The sequence below is a fragment of the Humulus lupulus genome, chromosome 6 (assembly GCF_963169125.1).
Source record: "Humulus lupulus chromosome 6, drHumLupu1.1, whole genome shotgun sequence".
Taxonomy (NCBI): domain Eukaryota; kingdom Viridiplantae; phylum Streptophyta; class Magnoliopsida; order Rosales; family Cannabaceae; genus Humulus; species Humulus lupulus.
Genome location: NC_084798.1, coordinates 14,383,722 through 14,402,554, shown reverse-complemented (window position 1 = coordinate 14,402,554; position 18,833 = coordinate 14,383,722). Strand labels below are relative to the sequence as shown.

At 27.1% G+C, this 18,833-nt stretch overlaps 1 protein-coding gene across 1 annotated transcript; it reads left to right on the top strand.

Moving 5' to 3' along the window:
* The first annotated feature begins 219 nt into the window (after positions 1-219).
* On the top strand, positions 220-13,936 carry LOC133784727 (uncharacterized). Its single transcript, XM_062224007.1, has 3 exons — positions 220-246; positions 10,978-12,201; positions 13,693-13,936. Exons 1-3 carry the CDS (start codon positions 220-222, stop codon positions 13,711-13,713), a joined length of 1,272 nt encoding a protein of 423 aa, XP_062079991.1. The 3' UTR covers positions 13,714-13,936.
* The last annotated feature ends 4,897 nt before the right edge of the window (positions 13,937-18,833 follow it).

The window sequence follows — 18,833 nt, the reverse complement described above, 5'->3', positions numbered from 1 at the left end:
GTTGGCTACTAAATCAACAACTATATTTCAACTACTAACCTGTCATTACTTATGAACTGAAAACATTAATAATCAGTTACTAAGCTTGAAAAACTAGCAAAAGTACCAGTATATTCAAAATTAAGGAGCTATTTAGCAACTGGAAAAAAAGTAGTAACAAAATACAAATCTTTCTTAAACACAAACAATGTTCAAATGTGTAGAAATACCATTAGCAATATGGGTTTTGCAGAAATACCATTACCGGTATGGGTCATAATGAGTAGAAGCCGAACAGTCAAATATACCAATAAATGATGGCCTAATTATAATATTGACAATAAGGACTTTAATTTAAACGGTGCGATGGTTTGAGAAGTTATCAGATTGACATTTAAAAATTAATTTGGTTGTTTGGAAGTTTATTAGTTTAATTTTTTTTTTTTTGGATAAGATTGGAATGTGCATTTTTTAGGGATGCACATTATCTCCATGGGACGGGGCCCCGCGAGGACCCACCCCTAATGGGGCGGGGAATCCCCGTCTAAATGGGGAACGGGACGGGGACGGGGTTAATTTTTTATCTTCGAATGTTAAATGGAGCGGGGCTGGGGATAGCACTCCCCACCCCGACGGGGCTCCGTTTAAATTTTTATATATTTTTGTAATATTTTATATGTATTTTATATCTTTCTTTATATGTTATTGTAGTATAGTAGTAACTTTTTTTTTAATATTTTCAATTTTATTTTAGGATAATGTTTAATATTTTAAATAATAAATATTGTGAAATATTTTAATTTACATATAATTTATGACTTTTATTTTAAAATTTTAATTTAAAATTTATTTTTAAATAAATTTGTTCCCCGTGAGGATTCCCCGCCCCAATAGGGGATTCCCCACCCTGCCCCCTACGGGGAATAAACGGGGATGGGGCGGGGACGGGGATTAAAAATATAAATGGAGACGGGGATGGGGGAACACTCCCCGCCAATTCCCTGCCCCGTTTACATCCTTAGCATTTTTAACTAAATATTGATTTTCGTTACAATTAATTTTGAAGAAATTACATTTATATGAGATTTTTAATAGAGTGTGCAAAAATATGACTTTTTTTTCAAAAAAAGTTATTCTATGGCTTTTTTTAAGATTTTTCACTTTTTATGGGTTTATTTTCCCATATTTTTGTATAGAAGTTGGTTTATGCCATGGTTTTACTCTTAATCAAGTTTTATTAATTTTGAAGTGTATGTTTGTAATTTGATTTATATTTTTTTAGCTTATATATTTTTTTGTATTATTTTTATATAACTAATTTTATATTAAATTTTTCTTTGGTTGCTTTGCAATTTTTTTTTTATGATATGAATTGTGTTTATTTATTTTTTATTTATTATAAACATTTTTTCCTTATTTTTATATTGTATGTTTCTTTTTTCAAATATAATGACCCAATAGTTGGGTCATTACATCAAATCTTGTATAAGGTAACCAGTTACTTGATTGATCTCTGACAATTATGTAAAAAAAATCATAGAGCTAGGTTAAATAACATATACCAGGAGGAGTAACTAGTTACCTTGAGAGGAGTAACCTTCTGCCATAAGAGGGGTAACTAGTTACCGTAAGAGGGGTGACAGGTTACTCATATTAAATATGAAGAAACATCAAATTTGAATGAAAAAAAGGAAACACTTCATTAAAAATAGGAAGAAGTAACTATGATTTTAGTAACATAGGTAACTAGTTACCATAAAGAACCAAAAAATATACACACACATCATAACGTGAATGTAACCAGTTACCCCCAGAAATTTACACACAAAAAACAGGAAGGTAACGAGTTTCCACAAATCTGAAGATAGAAAAAAAAAAATCAGATCCACCCCACCCCCTTTCCCTTCTCTCCCATTTTCTTCATATAATTTTTTTTTCTAGATTTGAATGTTCCCATCAGGGTAACTAGTTACCCATTCATGTTTTCATATTTTTATTAGTTTTCTTTCCAAATTTTGGTGTTCCTATAAGGGTTACAGTAAAAAGAAAATGCTGATAAAATTGATTTGAATTTTTTTACATATAGAGGAAAAAACTATAAAACAATTACAATAATAAAAGATAATAAATAAATAAAATATTAAAATAATTATGTAATGTTAAAATATGTGTGAAAAAATGGGGGGAAAATGGAATGAGAAAAGAATAAGTACAAAAAAAGAAGAAAAAAGAAGGAAAAAAACTTAGGAAAGAAAACTAAAAAAATATGAAAAAAAAACAAAACAAAAGAAATGATGAAGGAAAAAAAATAGATGAATGAATAAAAATGAAAAGAAGAAGAAGAAAGATAATGGAATAATGGAAAGAAAAAAATATGAATGAAAAAATTGGTAGAAAAAAAAGAAAAAGAAAAAGAAAAAATGGAAGAAGAAGAAAAGAAAGAGAAAAAAGCTCATATGTGTGAAAAAAAAAAAAAATAGAAGGAGAAAATAATAAATACAAAAATGAAGAAAAAAAAAAGAAAAAAAAAACTAAAAAAATATGAACAAAAAATAAGAACAATACAAATGAAATAAAAAAACAGATAAATGAATAAAAATTAAAAGAAGAAGAAGAATGGAAAAATGGAAAGAAAAAAAAAGATAAAGGAAAAAAATTGGTAGAAAACAAAAAGTAAAAAATAGAAGAACAAATAAGTATGATAAAAAAATATGACATTTCCATATTTTTGTTAGCTACTAATTGTGTTTCTCATACTTTAATTTTATTTTTAATAAATTTTCTCATACAAATTAATAAAAGTATAATTCTCATATTTTTGCACAGTAATGGTATAAAAGCCATATTTTTGAAAAATTCCCATTAATTTTCGTTGTGACTAAAAATACTGTTTATTCACAAAAAAATTCAGTTGTGATAAATAAATTGTCATTAAAAGATAATTTTTTATAGTCCTTGTCAATTTTTTCGTGAATTAATTGTTGTATATATATATTAATAAATAACGAGTAATGCACGTTTGTTTAGTTTTAAATTTATAAACATGTCTATTCAAAGTATTTATTTTTATTAATTTTTAATTATCATATATAATAAATTATTATATAATATTATCATAATAATATTTGAATTTATATTAATATAATTATTATATATGTATATTTATATTAAATATTATGATAATAATGATATTTTATAATATTTGAATTTATATTAATATAATTCATAAATATTTATTTTTAGTTAGTTTTAAAATTATATTCCGTTAAATATTTAGAATATTTCATTAAAATTAATAAAATAAATCGTTAAAATTAATAATTTTTGTTATCTACACATTTTTTTATATAGAAGAGATATAGCGTAGGATTTTTAACATAAATGGCATTTATGTTTTACATTATTTGGCAATTAGAGAAAGAAAAATTAGCAATTAGAAATAACAAATGTTATAAATTTTTAATGGAAAACTTTTTGTATTGTTCTATATACTAAATAAATGATTAATTACATAAAACACTGCATATTTATAAAAAATTTGAAATATACGGTGAATACAAATAATTACAATTATACGGTGCCTTCAAATAATACTCAGAGATTAGTAAAAAGAAAAAACAAGAGTACAGTTCATTAATTGATGAGCTTTTATTCATAAAAAGAAACATCATTAATTGATGTAATTTAATTATATTGATGTGATATAATAATATTCAATCATTTTCTCTTCAATTTTTTTTTTAATTTTTATATATTTAAAATGAATATACTATTAATATTAAACAAATATTTATGCTTGCATAAATTATCATATTTAATAAATATAATCTATTTCTATATTAGTAGTTATATATTTTTTCTAATATTTGTTACTTGTTTTATGTCATCTAACATTTTTGTATATATTAGTTACAAAATAAAATAGTATATTTTAGTAACAAACTTAGTTTTATAAATTTTTGTTACAAACATGTACTAAATTCACAACTTAATTTTATAAATCTCTGTAACAATCATGTTAAATAAATTTATAAATATATATGTAAATGTTAGTTACAAAAATAAACTTTTTTGGTTGTGAAATTAGTTTTGTAAATTGTTGCTACAAAATTGTAAAATTTGTTTTAAAAAATATTGTATTTCACCACTATATATATATTCAATAAAGTGTTTTATAAATAACGAATATTTTAAATTTATATTTTTAAGTTGTATAGCATAAATATAAATGTTCCTGCAATTTGTTGGTACAATATTGTAAGAATATGGAAAAGTATAATATTTTTATGTATATTTTGTTTATGATTTCTTAACTATAAAATATTTTCGTAAATGTTAGCTACAAAAATATCTTTCTTAGTTGTAAAACTATATTTGTAAACTATTGTTACAAAAATAAAAAATTTAGTTACGAATTTGTTTGAAAGTTTTATCTAAAAAAAAATCTACAATTCTATAACTGATTTTGTAAATATTATTTACAAACATGTAACAGATATTTACAAGTTTGTAACAGATATTTACTAGTTTGTAAACGTTGATTACAAAAAATTATATTTTACAGCTTTTATTTATGATTTTGCCACTCCGTATTTACAATTTTTCCATTCCGTGTTTTTATCCAAAAATTCCGTATTTTTGTGATGTACCGTAACTTTTAGGGCATTTTTGTAGATTTCCCATAAATAAAATAGAAACAAAATCGTATCAGGCCCAAAATCCAAACAAAACCCAATAATAAGGCATCTTCTGCCCGATATGTAGTGACTTAGTAAGTTATAATAACCACATTAGAATAGGGAAAGTTTTTAAAAATATGACTTTTAAAAACTAATATATAAAAATATTGCTTTATCATAAGTATACATTTTGTTTGAATTAATTTTAAAAAAATCATACTTTATATGGCTTATTTTGTGAATTAAGTTTCAAAAAATCTCATATTTCTCATATGTATTAACTAATTCTCCAACAACAAAAAATATTAAACATGAATAATTAATAAACTATTTATATAAAACACATTCAAGCTTAAAATGATTCATTTAAAAAATATATATAGATTTTGTTATTTTTATTTATATATACGAATAAGTAGTGTTTTAAAAAATATATATATTCTAGGAAGCTTTTTGTATATTCTTTATTTTTTGTTATATAGTTTTGTATGTATATTATTTATTTTTGTTATATAGTTTTTTTTTTTTAAATTATTCTAGGTAGTTTTGTATATATATAATTGTATAATTATGTATGTGAACTGAATAGTGGTGGATACAAAATTCAAATGTGAGAATATATGACTATATAAAATTCTATATTAAAATTTAAATAAAATTCAAGTATTATAATGTATATATACCTAACTTTGCTGCATATATATTTATTTTTATATAATACAGTTCGTCTTTTTTTTATTCCTATTTATAAATGTATAGTTATTAACTAATTTTCATATGCTTCTTGTAAAGAGAGACACTAATGTAAAAGTATTTAAAAAATAATTGAATGACTAGCTTTATTTATATATAAATATATATATATAAATATATATATATATAAATATTCTCAATTTGTTTTTTTACTTATACATCAATGATTGATTTTATTTTACCCAATCTCAATAATAGTCAATTTATAATTCTATTAAAATGGTTGAAACTAATAATTGATTTTTGGGTGGAATTTGAATTTGAATTTTTTTTTTCTAAATCTTGAAATCATGCCATAATAATTTGTTACAATAATAACGTTGTAACTAGTTACAACTATTCTTTTTTTTAGAGTTGTGATTAGTAGTGAAAAATGCACGTTTGTTGATTTTAATTGTCAAAATAAATTAAGTTTTAATTAATATTTTCATGGAATTAATATGATTTATTTTATAAATGAAAATATTTGATTAGAATTTAATTTATTGTTATTGTGTAGGAATTAAAGTGCATTTTGGCATAGAGAAAAAGAAAAAAAATAAATAAATAAAACTGAAGAAATGATGAAAAGTTAGTATTTTCGCAACTTGAAGCCCAAAATAGGCCCAGGCCCGCCAGCCTCTTTGCACCCCTAGCACGCCACAGCTGCCACCTGTCCGCATCATCTCCTCCAAGGCACCGTACTGCCAAGACTCCAGCATGCATATTTGCATATTTCCTCCAGCATGCATAGTTTCTCCAACAGACTACCAGGCCCAACGTCTCCTCCAAGTGCAGCAGCCTCTCACGCCCAAGCATCTTGCTTCTTCAGCCCAGCCACCTACGTGTCACTCCCTCATTGGCTGAAAATGGGTCAAAACCCTCTTGTGTCACTAGCCATGTTTTGTAGGTATTGAGCTTTGTAAATTGCTATTTTGAGCTTTAAAGATCATGTTTTTGTGGTATTATTAATATTATTATAATATTAATAATAAGATTTGATTTTTCGAAATCATATTTTATTATTAATATTTCAGATTTATTTTGTAAACCCCATTTTGTTGTTTAATTTCTTTTTAGTCATTTTCTCCTTCTATAAATAGGGACTCTTTCTTCATAATAGATATGTAATTTTTAGAGTAGAGAAACTATAGCAAAATTTCCACTCACTTTCTTCTCATATTTTCTTCTTAGAATTTTGTGAGAATCATGAGCATAATGGCCTAATCTTCCTAGGAAGGTTAGGGATGATTCCATATGCAAGTGATGTTATTTTGCTACTTTGATTTACTATGTTCTTAATGTAATATATTTGAGTTATTTATGTTCTTTCATCTCTATCTTTATTTTGTTATCTTTATTTACTTATGCTAATAGTATATAGGATTAGTCATGCTCTTTCTACGTGCTTCTAATTAGTAAAAGTAATATTGATACATAATTTTATGTCTAATCTTCTATTGCATTATTGCCCTTGGGTATTTTGTCATTTTTAGATTTTTCATAAAATTAACATTGTGCTTTTAAAGTAAAGAACTTTATAACTCAAATGAACTTTTGTTAGAAAAAACTATGGACTTTAATGTTAGATTTTCCAAGTAAATGTTGGGATGTGAACTATTTACTTGTGTATTTTTGTAAATCAAGTAGCCAAGTAACTAAACAAGCATATGGATGATTCTTGAAACCTTTCATTTTCTCAAACTCTTGATTATGTCTTACCTTTATTTCACTTATCTCATTTCATCACTTTATCAAAAATACAATACCAAAATCTCAAACCTCTTTCCATTTACAATTTTATTTACTTCTTGTTACTAACTTTTTGTGTTATTTTCTACTAACCTTTTGATTTTAGGTTACCTCCTTGTGGATCGACCGCCCAATCTTACTACAACTACCGCTTAGTGTAGTCACATTTTGGGCGTTAAACAAGTTATAATTGGTTCTATGTTTGTGATTTTTTTCTTTCCATTTGGTTCTAGACATGTAACCAATTATAATTCTAAAATTGAGAAATGTTGTGACTAGTTCCAAGTTTGCGAAGTTTTTTTCTTTTGGTTCCATACTTGTAACTAGTAGCTATTCTTAAACTGAGAAATATTGTAATTGGTTGCCAATGTGAAACTGGGGAAACTGGTTACAAAGGTAGAATTTTACATAAATTTTTTATCTCACTTGATTCAAATTTTAAAATTTTAAAGAGGGTAGTTGGTTACAAATATGACACTAATTAGTTACAGTTTTGTAGGGTGATAACCAGTTAAAAATTAACATGTCACACTAGTTATATTTTTTATATTATTAATTTAAGTGTGTTGTAAAATTAATTTTTATTTTAAAATTAATTAAAATAATTTAAAATATATATATAAGCTAGACCAATAAGAATCTGACACATGTCGGTCTAGTTAGCAACTAACAGAAGTTAACATATTAGGTGTAATAGAATTGCTTTTTTATGACATTGGATACTAATATCTAGCAACAACCAATTTTAAATATTGAGTATTTATGTAACTAATTTCTCTTTTTACAGACACAAAAATTGAATATTGTGATTTTACTAATAATTTTAATTATTCTTGTTCTTGATCATGGATATTCTCATCCACAGTCTCAAATGTTTGTTTAGAATAACTTGGTTCAACCCCATTAGATTTGCAAGGAAATACATGTTCTGGGAGACATGAATATGGATATTTTTCACAACCCTATATTTCATGTCTAGCAAGTAGGTAATGTAAAAAGTCTTTCATGTCTTACTTTTAGAGTCCTAAATGACTTGAATTATAACAGTGTCGTTACCGCACAAGAAACTTTTAAGTTAAGTAGTTTACCCTTTAGACAAGCCCAAAGGCATCAAGTTCACATCCCTGGGAGACTTGAAGGCCTCATGCTCATCCTTCTGTCTCGGGTAATTCCTCCCCACTTTGCAAGTGCCAAATCTCACTTCTAAAGTAGAGACATTGGAGCCTTGGAGCTAGAAACACTCTTATGAATCGATCAAAAGGATGTTTGTCATGCACAACATCTAGGAAAGCATGTCACATGCAATTCAACTCATATCTCATTGCCAAAGGGCACCACCTCTGGTTATCACATGAATAAAGTATGGTAGTCTCTTTTGCTTCCCTAGAATCGACCTCTCTTATAGACCTACAAGCTAACTTCCACCATCCAACTTAATTAACAAACGAGGCTTCTCTCGGAAGCCTCACTTGATCCACTTAATAAAAAACGAGGCTTCTCTTGGAAGCCTCACTTGGGAGTACCTTTGTTTGCTTGTAAAAGAGAATACTCTCTCTCTCTCCTAAGGGAGAAGGATTGATAGTCTTTGGGCTCATACTATTCCAGAAAGCAAAGTCTAATGTTCAAGTATAGCAATGTGTGGTATTTAGATTCAACCCTTGTTCTTTCATAGCATGGGAATGAAAATCGTTGATCCAATTAAATTTATTATATTGCTAATTTGATATACGATTCTAATATATTGTCTTGTTTATAAGTTTTGATTTTATATGTATATACAGAAATACTCCTAACGGTGGGGACAAAAGGCATGCCCATATTTTAGAATTTTCCTATATAAATCTTATTTTTAGATGTGATAAATTATATAAATAAATAATTGAGACACAAAATTCAGATATGGTGCTTTTCATGTACCCAGATTTTGGTGTTGGTGAAAACACAATGATGTAGTTGATGAAGATGAAAAGTAAAATTATATTTTATTTTGTTTTAGTTTAATTCATTTTAAAAATTTTGGTTTTATTTTATTTGTTTTAATTAGTAAGAGCACTCACACTAGCATAGGTAAAATACCTAATTTGTAAATATTAACCTAAAAACTAGTAAAAGGCTTCTACATTAGATGAGCTAAACCTTAGGTATTTTACATAAAGCACTGTTACTCAGTTACATTTAGAAAACACTTCATAAAATGTAAAAGTATTTTATTATTTTTTACACTCCCACTTATTCTCTCTCATTCTTTTTTATTTTTTATTTACTTTTTCTAATCTCTTTTTATATATATATATGTGAATATATATAATTTTAATTTTAATAAGATATATGTTTCTCAAGAAAAATTAAATTTATTTATATTTATTCATATATTGAGCTCAAACAATAAAATTAAAAATTATGATTAATTTTTTCTATTTTTTTGAAAAAAATATTAAGTTTAATTGAGATTCCTAAATAAATATGCTTTAATTTATTACATATTAAATTACAGAGTTAAAAAAATTTATAAATAAAATGATTTATTTTTGAACAATTTTGTACTAAAACTATTTTAGAAGATTTGTGAAAAAATCATAAAGAGATTATTTAGAAAGAAATATAAAGAGATTAAAGAAATATCCCTATTCATTCATAAAAATAATAAAAAAAAATCTAGTTGTTTCTATTTTTCTTTATTTGTTGATAAAAGGTTACTGGTAAAAACAACAAGAGATGACTAGATCTGGAAGTGTAATAATGGATTGCTATTGTGATAAGTATAGGATCTCTATACTAAAGGATCTTTAATATTTCATGATTTTGAATGTTGTTTCCTTTTACTTTTCCTCTTTACTTTGTAATTATTGCAAGCAAATAATTTTATTTTTTCCACTTTTCCAAAGAATTAGTAATATGCAAGGAAGAAATTTTCTATTAAATGTCTAAAAAATATATAAGCATGTACTATTGTAACTTAACTTTGAAATATTCGATTATTAAAAATTAAAATTTTAGTGAAATAACTAATATTACTAGCATGATTACTTTTTGAATTCCTCACAAATTAAAAAATTGGTTCTTAATTTTATTTTATTTTTGTAAGTCTGAAACAATGTGCAAGAAAAACATAAATAGGTGTATATATTAGTTTTGGGGAGACAAAAGGCACAACTTCATTATAATATGATTGATGTATTATTCACTTTAAAACTATATTGCAAGCAAAGAATATACTTTATATTTTATTTATTTTTGTGATATATTTCACTTTTCTTTTTCCTTTTCCAAAGAATCATCAACATATGTGCCAAATGTGAAAAGAAAAAGTATCCTAATTAAAGATTGAAATTGATTTTGAATTTGTTTGAAAATGTTATTAAAGGAGGGAGAGATATGAGTCATCTTTAAGTTATATTATTATGCAAATAGACAATGAATTATCATAAAGATAAGTTATGGGACAAGGAAATGATTTATATTTACTTTATTCTCTTTTTCTTTTCTATAAAAACATAATAGAAATGAACTCAGCTTTCTCAATCAAAGAAATAATTTATTCAATGCATAAACAGTTGAGTACTTTCTCTCTTTTCTATACAAATTAGAAGAGTGCTCTTTCGTTTTTATTTTTCTAGTTTCCAAGTTTGGCATTGAATTTTTGATACATCAGTAAGTCCATTTAATTTTTTATTCAGATTTGATATTTAAGTTTCCTAATTTGTAATATAACGAGTATATGTATTGCCTCTAATTTATATTTGTTTATATATTTATATTTATACTTATGTATTGTTGAGCTATTAATGTGTGTCTCACTTATTATTATTTTTGTGGCTTTATTGAATCTAAACAGATAAAAAATGGAGGATCAACACCTTTGTCGCCGGATTTAATTATAGGTTTCGACCTCTACACGAAGAAAAAAGGTCTGAGAATACTTCCACAGGGGTTGGCGTACAAGCAATACTTCACTCCATGGGAGCAGGTTCCGAATTACTTCCACATGACTGAAGACCTTAAGGATAGCGAGATTAATAATGAAAAAAAAAATTGTGAGTTATGTCATGGGTTTCTTACAGAAGCTCCTTATTATGTTTGTGATTCGTGCGAATATTATGTCCACAAGTCATGTGAAGAACTACCAAAACAGATCAACAAATACCCTTTACATCCTCGCCACCCTCTTTCTCTTACAACACGAAATGCCAGATGCAATTGTTGTGGTCGAACAAAGACGCCCGTGTTCAGTTGTGTTGGCTGTGATTTTGACTTGGATGTTGAATGCTTTAAAATGTCAAACTCCATAACAACATGCCCGGAAGGCCAACATTGCATTCAACATTCAAGCCATCCCCACTTACTACTACTTGTAGACACAACAAATGCAATTCATGAAGATGAAGATATTGATGTTAGATGTTTTGCATGTCAATCCAAGAGCTCACCATCAGAATCAGATGGTGGAGTTTATTATGGCTGCAATAGATGTAAGTATTTTCTTCATAAACAATGCATTGACCAATTACCTCAAGAAATCCAAACCTCTCACCATCCTAACCACGACCGTCTCTTCCTTCTTATGAAAAGATACAATTGTAAATGTAGCACTTGTGGAAATAAAGATCAACCTGCCTTATATTTCGAATGTCCTCAATGTGATTTTCGGTTGTGTTTAGAATGTGGAGTGAGACGAACACGAACCATTAAGTATGAAGATCATCCACATCTTCTTTGCTTTATGGAGAAAATAAACAATGTAGTTGAACAATGCAACGTCTACGACACCTGTTTGAAGCAATCAATCATGTGCAATACTGAGGAATTCCATAAAACAGATTCCTTTAAATTTCAATGTTTGGATTGTGATTTCAAACTTCATTTATTATGTGGTCCATTGCCTTCTATCATAAAACATGACAGTCATATGCACTCCTTAGATCTTGTTGATTCATTCATTGAGGATAACTCTGGTGAATATTGCTGCGATGTTTGTGAAGAAGAAAGAAATCCACGAATACGTGTTTACTGCTGTCGGAAGTGCAAATATATCGCTCACGTACACTGTGTTATCTCTGAGGTATGTACTAATTGATATTCATTTTTATATATTTAGTATAATATATCTTATTAATTCTTTAAGAAGCTTTGCTAGTTAAATTTATTAGCTCCAATAAATAATTGATATTATGATATATTCTAAATTAAAATGAGAAACTTTACATCAATATTATGGAAACTTAACATTAGATTTAGATATAGCATATCTCAATAAGCTTATTACAAAGAGAATGAAACATTAAACCCACCTAACAAAACTAAAGCATTACATAACTTAACAAGTAAATTTCAATATTTAGTATATAATCTTTATAGTTTTTCTTTTAAAATAATAGTATAAATTTAATTTGCTTTAATATATTCAATTTTTCTTTCAAGTTCAAAATATTTAATTACCACCAAAGAAAATAAGGAAAAAAAATGGATAAATCAAAGTTAACTTAAATATTACACTAAAATTACTTAAAAATAAGCAAAAAAAAATTAAATATAAGGTAAATATATTTTCGTAATCATTTTATTAGATTTGGTGAAAAGCCAAACAAACTAGATCATCATTTTAAATATATTTATTTCTCTTGTTTTAATATTGGTTTTATTTTTATTTATTATTTAAAAAAAATTATGTTATTGTCAAATTGATTAAACTTGGATGTTGTCACGTCATTTTAAAATTTAAAATACTGTGTATCTCCATGAAATTCTTTTGTTGACCTTATAAAGCTTAAATTGATTGGGTCTTACTAAAAATAAGTATTTTACAATTTTTTTTAAAAATGCTATAGCGTGTTGGAAATTTTCGGCCCAAAAGAACAATTTTAAATTAATCTTTTATTTGAAAGTATTTACTTGTTGTAGTTAACATTTATAATAAAGTAATAATTGATGGACAAAGAGAACCAAAAAAAAAAAAATTAGAAAAAAAAAAGATTGTTAGTATTTTTATAACTAAATGATCATTCAGGTCATACTGATTAGCCAAATTATTTTTTACTTTTCATATTACTGACATGGATATGAATTAATAAAAACTAATATTTTTTTAGTTGATTGAAATTTACTCTTAACTTTTATATATTTTTTATTAATTTGTACAATCATTGTTGAAATCCTTCTAATATAATGTTTGCCTCATCACTAAAGTAATGTATATTTTTTTCCCTCTGTTTGAGCTATATCCTAAAATGTATTTTGTTTATAAAAAGAGAAATAGGCACAATTTACAACAAAAAAAAAAATCATTAATCCATCAAATCTAGTATATTAAAAGAACAATTGAATAAATAAATAAAAATTAAATAACTGAAACTTGTGAAGAGTTACTATTTTAATTTGTCCAAATTAGTCCATCATTTTTTATATCAAAACATAAAGTCAAAATTCGTATAAGTGTTTAATTTTATATTTCCTCCTGGATCTGTTTAAAATTTATTTTTCTTAAAGACTAGCATTATTATAATATGAAATTTTATATTGATGAGTTGTATATATATATATATATATAATATAGGTTATAAATGTATTAAAATGAGACCTTAGAGATGTGAAACTGAAAGTGTTGGGAGAAGATCTTTGGGAATTTCCTAAAGAGATTGATCATGCTGCGTCTCCTTTGACTTTAAGGGATTTGATACATAAATTAAGTGATCGTGAGCTAGGCTGGTTGAAGGGTCGTTTTTACTGGGATGAGGAAGAAGAAGTGAGTACAACGACTACTGAAGTTGAGCCTGAAGATGATAATATTGATGAGGTTCTAAAATTTTCTAATTTAACAGAAGCTGATTTCATGTCATTTATCTTCGGAGAGTTTCATTCCACGTATTTGAGAAGGAAGTTGAGAATAAAATCTAGTGATCTAGCGTTGACACTTGTTAATATTAAAAGTTATTCCATACCTTTACATTTGGCATCTGCTATGAATAATTTGCTTCACAAATATGGAGATATTAGTACAAGTAGAGGAGGTTATTCCCAAGAATTGAAGAGCATCGGGTTTTTCTTTGTATGTAAAGTGATGAAAGAGATGCATACCACTGTTAAAAATCATATAGTGGAGAAGAACAAAATGTATAGTAATATATATTTAATTGAAGAACAAAAAAAAAATAAATACAAAATAATAAATTATAAAACTGATAAGTGAAAAGAAAGCCGAGGCACGTAAAACACGTTTTCCTTAAAGCAGATTTGCCCCCTCTACCTGATTGGTGTTAGAGGATACGTGAGCAACCACTTCCCAGGATACAACGACTAACGAGTAGAGGAATACACCACTTTCACTACTCCAGCGAACTCAGATTAATACATTCACTCTATCACCTTAAGACTTACGAAAAACAAAGAAGAAGAAGACAAAAGAACTTTTTGTGAGTGACTCTATTTTGTTGGTGTGTCTAGAATGAAAGGTGAAGCCTCCTTTTATAGACTTCATATGGGGTGGAATACCAAGTGTGAACACAAGGGAATTAATGCCAAAAATCCCACAAAATTAGTGATATTGATCAATCACAATCTTTACCATAATTTCTGATATCGATCAGAATATTCACCATTTTTACGGTGATTACATCCTTGACCAAATCTGCATTTATTAGCAGCTATCAATGGACCACATTTAAGGCATCAATTTTCCATTCACACATTAGCCTAAATTGGCTATTTATTATATATAAAATATAATTTTTCCAACAACCACTTTGGTGATAGACATCACTAACCATCTTCTTCAACAATGGTTTCACTACATTAGATTTGTAGAATTTTGGGCTGACTTTAACGTGAATTTTCTAATGGCATCTCTTGGGGAGATCACAAGAAATTTCTACTATCAACAAGTAAGTAAAGTAGTTGACATGCACTTCCCAATGAAAATAGAGAAGAAGATGGCTGAACTACAGAAGAAGATTGAATAGTACAATGCTGGACTTGAGAAGCGCAAGGAACTCCGTGAGTCTTCTAGAAAAGAGGAATCCATGAAACAGGGATTGGAAAACGCAATGAAAGTCAACTGGAAGTTAGCAAGTGACATTGGCTTATTTTGATATATAATATTTATTTGATGAAGTTTGTATAATGATTTTGTTCTTCTTTTACCTCCACCTCTCTCAACTTGTTCTACTGAGTATTAATTAAAGAGCAGTACCCACCAAATAATCTTATAATATAATTGGACTATATCTCATATTTGTGTTTATGTTTGGACTATAGAATTTATTTCATCAAGTTTTTATAATGATTAAATATCATCATTATTACATCTATATAATAATAATAATAATAATAATAATAATATGATTTTATTACATCAAATCCATATATAAACTGTAGTCAAAAATGGAAGAGGTGCTATTATATTGAGGCTCTGTTTTCAGTTTTGGGAAGAAAAAGCCTTATATTTAGGCTCTGCTATTATATTGGCACACTTCCAAATTGCAAACAAAAGTTACACACATTACTATTTTAGCATGCTATATAATAATAACAACAACAATAATCACGTAACAATTAAATCAAATATGCTAAAGCTTCAACTGATTAAATTAATTATTATAAAATGTTGAGCCCTGCAAAAATGAATAACTGCTATAATTAAAAAGGGTGTATTAAATTAAACCAAATTTTTTTGGTTTACGAGATATTGCTATTTTTTTGTTGTTAAAATTAGCAGTTAAAACTAACACTATTACAATAATTAATTAATTATTTAAAAATTTAATTTATTTAAATTAAATTTTTTATTTTATTGTTTATATTATTGATTATGTATATATGTATAATTTGTTTTTAGATTTAAAATATCTAGAGAAAATAATTAAAATATACTTAACTCAAAATATTAGGTTTACAATTCTATATATTTTGAATATTTATTTAATTGAAATATATAATAATTTTTTAATATAATATAAAGTATTTAATGTAAAATTAAAAAAATCATATATTATATGCAAATATCAGAAAGATGCAAATAAAATTTAAATAAATAGAAGTGCATTGAAGTTTTCTTTCAAAAAATAAATAAAAATAAATTGTAATTGTAACACATACTTTGTATGTGTTTTTTCTACTACTATTAGGAAAGAATCTTGTATTTGTTGGGTTTTATGTTTTTATAAAACCATGTCGGACATGTAGCATGATTTCATATTATCAATAAAAGTAGTAGAAATCATTTAGTTTGACAACCGTGTTGCTTGCTTGTTTTATTACATGATTATTGAAATAATACAAACATTTATAAAATCCCGAACATATGGATAGTTACAATTATAGTGACTAGGTCACAGTGGATTATAGTTGTAATTATATGTTCAAAAGAACGAGTCCTAAGATTAGATCAGTGCATTGGATTTTCACTGATTAGGCAATCTACGATATGATCTACTTACACATTCAGGGTGTGATGTCTTGTCCAAGGCATCGACCAAGTAGATAAGATCGGATGTATTTAGTTACATCAGACTAGGACCGATATTGATTATTGATTGATAAATAAGTATCGTTGTTATCAAATCTAATCAATGTCACAGCGTTGACCATATATTAAGCCGATCTTAATTCTGAGTGATAATATTCTGCTAATTATATTATTTAAATCTTTTGACTTGTTCGTTACCAGCTTACCCTACGGTCTAGCCCATACTTACATCTTGGAGATTTATTAGTGTAATTGAGTGGGAGTATTATTCATAGACACGAAATCTATAACTTCTGTATGAGAAGTGAAAAGATGATTTCCTTAATTGCTTTGTTCAAAAGGTTAAATGATTGAGATCTCATTTCTGTGATTAAGTTCACGGAAATATCATTTATAAGGAACTTAGTGGGAGTTAAGGATAAAATATTGATGAGGGGTAAAACGGTAATTTGCACCCAGCTCGTTAGTAAGTCATCGATAGAGGATTGACTGATTGTAATGGTTATAACAATGGATAACGTATTTATGGTTTTGAAAATACGTTCTATGAATTCAAGAGTTCAATTCCGAGTCTATAGTGGAGTCACGAGGAATTAATAAGGTAGTGAAATTATTCGTAAATAAATTCACGGTAACTTGTTGGAGCTTGATTTCATGGATCCATGGTCCCCGCATCACCTTTGAGTAAATCATCTAGAATGTCTCAATTAATTGATTTAATTATCAATTAGGATTTTTAAAGTTGACTAGGTCAATTTTGGAAAATTTACAGAGATATGAGATTTAGAGAATAAAATAGAATATTTGGGTAAATTTATTAATATTGATAAATTGGTATCAATATAAATAAATAATATTAAATCAAGTTTCAAATTATAATTAGTTAATTTGAATAAGGATTTAACTAATTAATTAAAAATAAATAAATAAATAAATAAAAGGTTTTGAATTTAGGCACAGTTGGGATTTAAGTTCAAAATAAAGAGATTGGGCCCAAGTCCATTTATGGCAGCCCAAGGCTTTTATTTTTGTTTATTATTTTTAATTAATTTAAATTTAAATAAATCTCATTAAGTTGCCTATATAAGGAATATGATATCTAGGGTTTTCAGAAGCAAGTCAGTCTTAGTTGATTTGGGTAAGTGAAAACCTAGACACTCTAATCCTTTCTTAGCCACAATATCTTCTTCTTTTCTAGATCTCTGTCTCATGTGTTGAGAACCAGCCCACACTAGTTCTAGGTTGATCAAAGGCTTGGTGAGGAAGACTGTGTTGCTGATCTTGTTCAATCTCTTGATAATACTCTGCTACAAAAAGGAATCAAGGGTTAGAGAGATTGAAGGATGGAGTTGTTCCAGTTCCGCTGCGTAATGTAAGTTTTTACTTTACTTTGTATTTGTATCAATTTCATAGGAGCATGTTCTAGGGATTTGCATGTTTGTTTGATAATATGTAAATTGCATGAAAATGAATAAAGATCCTGCAATGAGTTTTTCCTACAGTATTTATATTGTATTGAGTAAATGGCTAAAATACATAAAGTTTTCAAATTAAAGTGTTGTATTTTTATTTTTAGCTATAAATTATATTATATTATATTTTATTAATATATATAATATAACATATTAAATTTTACAATCTCTAATATATTATTGTTGGGACAACAATTTGTCTTTCTATATCTGGAAGTAAAAACCCAACGATGAATGAAAACTTGTTTCTACTCCGGTGATGAAATCTGCCTTTGACTCGTCGGGATCACCTGCAAGAAAGACACTCCGATGCTTAAGTCAGTTCAAAGTTCGATCCCTTTCTCCTCTCAAAATCTCATTATTTATAGGATGAAAAATACAAAGCAGTTAGTTGGTTCAAGCGAACCCTGGAAAGGGGGAAAGAGAATAACTGAATTTCCCTCCAAAAATACCGACTTTTAAAATGTCTCGCTCAGGGGTTAGAGGCGCAGATTGCCTCTGACCCACAGCTTCTGCCTTCGGAACCTCTCTTTGTCAAAATGCTCCGTTTTGAATATTTGATAAATGAGGCAAGTGTTTTCGGGCCGAACATTTTGGGCCCAACAGATGCCCCCTGGCCCAAGCTTCGGACAGGCGTGGTGTGTTGATCTGTTAGAATCTTGGGCCGACTCTTCAACACCAAAAGGTTCACCTAAAACCGTCATTCTCCGTAAACCGAGGCAATCCGTAGGTACATGATTATTTGATTACCTGACAAGTTAC

What these genes read in the sequence shown, in the direction of transcription:
- LOC133784727 (XM_062224007.1), top strand. Translation starts at nt 220, where the DNA reads ATGGGTTTTGCAGAAATACCATTACCG. An exon ending in TTGCAGAAATACCATTACCG is followed by an intron (nt 247 to 10,977) that starts GTATGGGTCATA and finishes GAATCTAAACAG; the next exon opens with ATAAAAAATGGAGGATCAAC. An exon ending in TACACTGTGTTATCTCTGAG is followed by an intron (nt 12,202 to 13,692) that starts GTATGTACTAAT and finishes TATATAATATAG; the next exon opens with GTTATAAATGTATTAAAATG.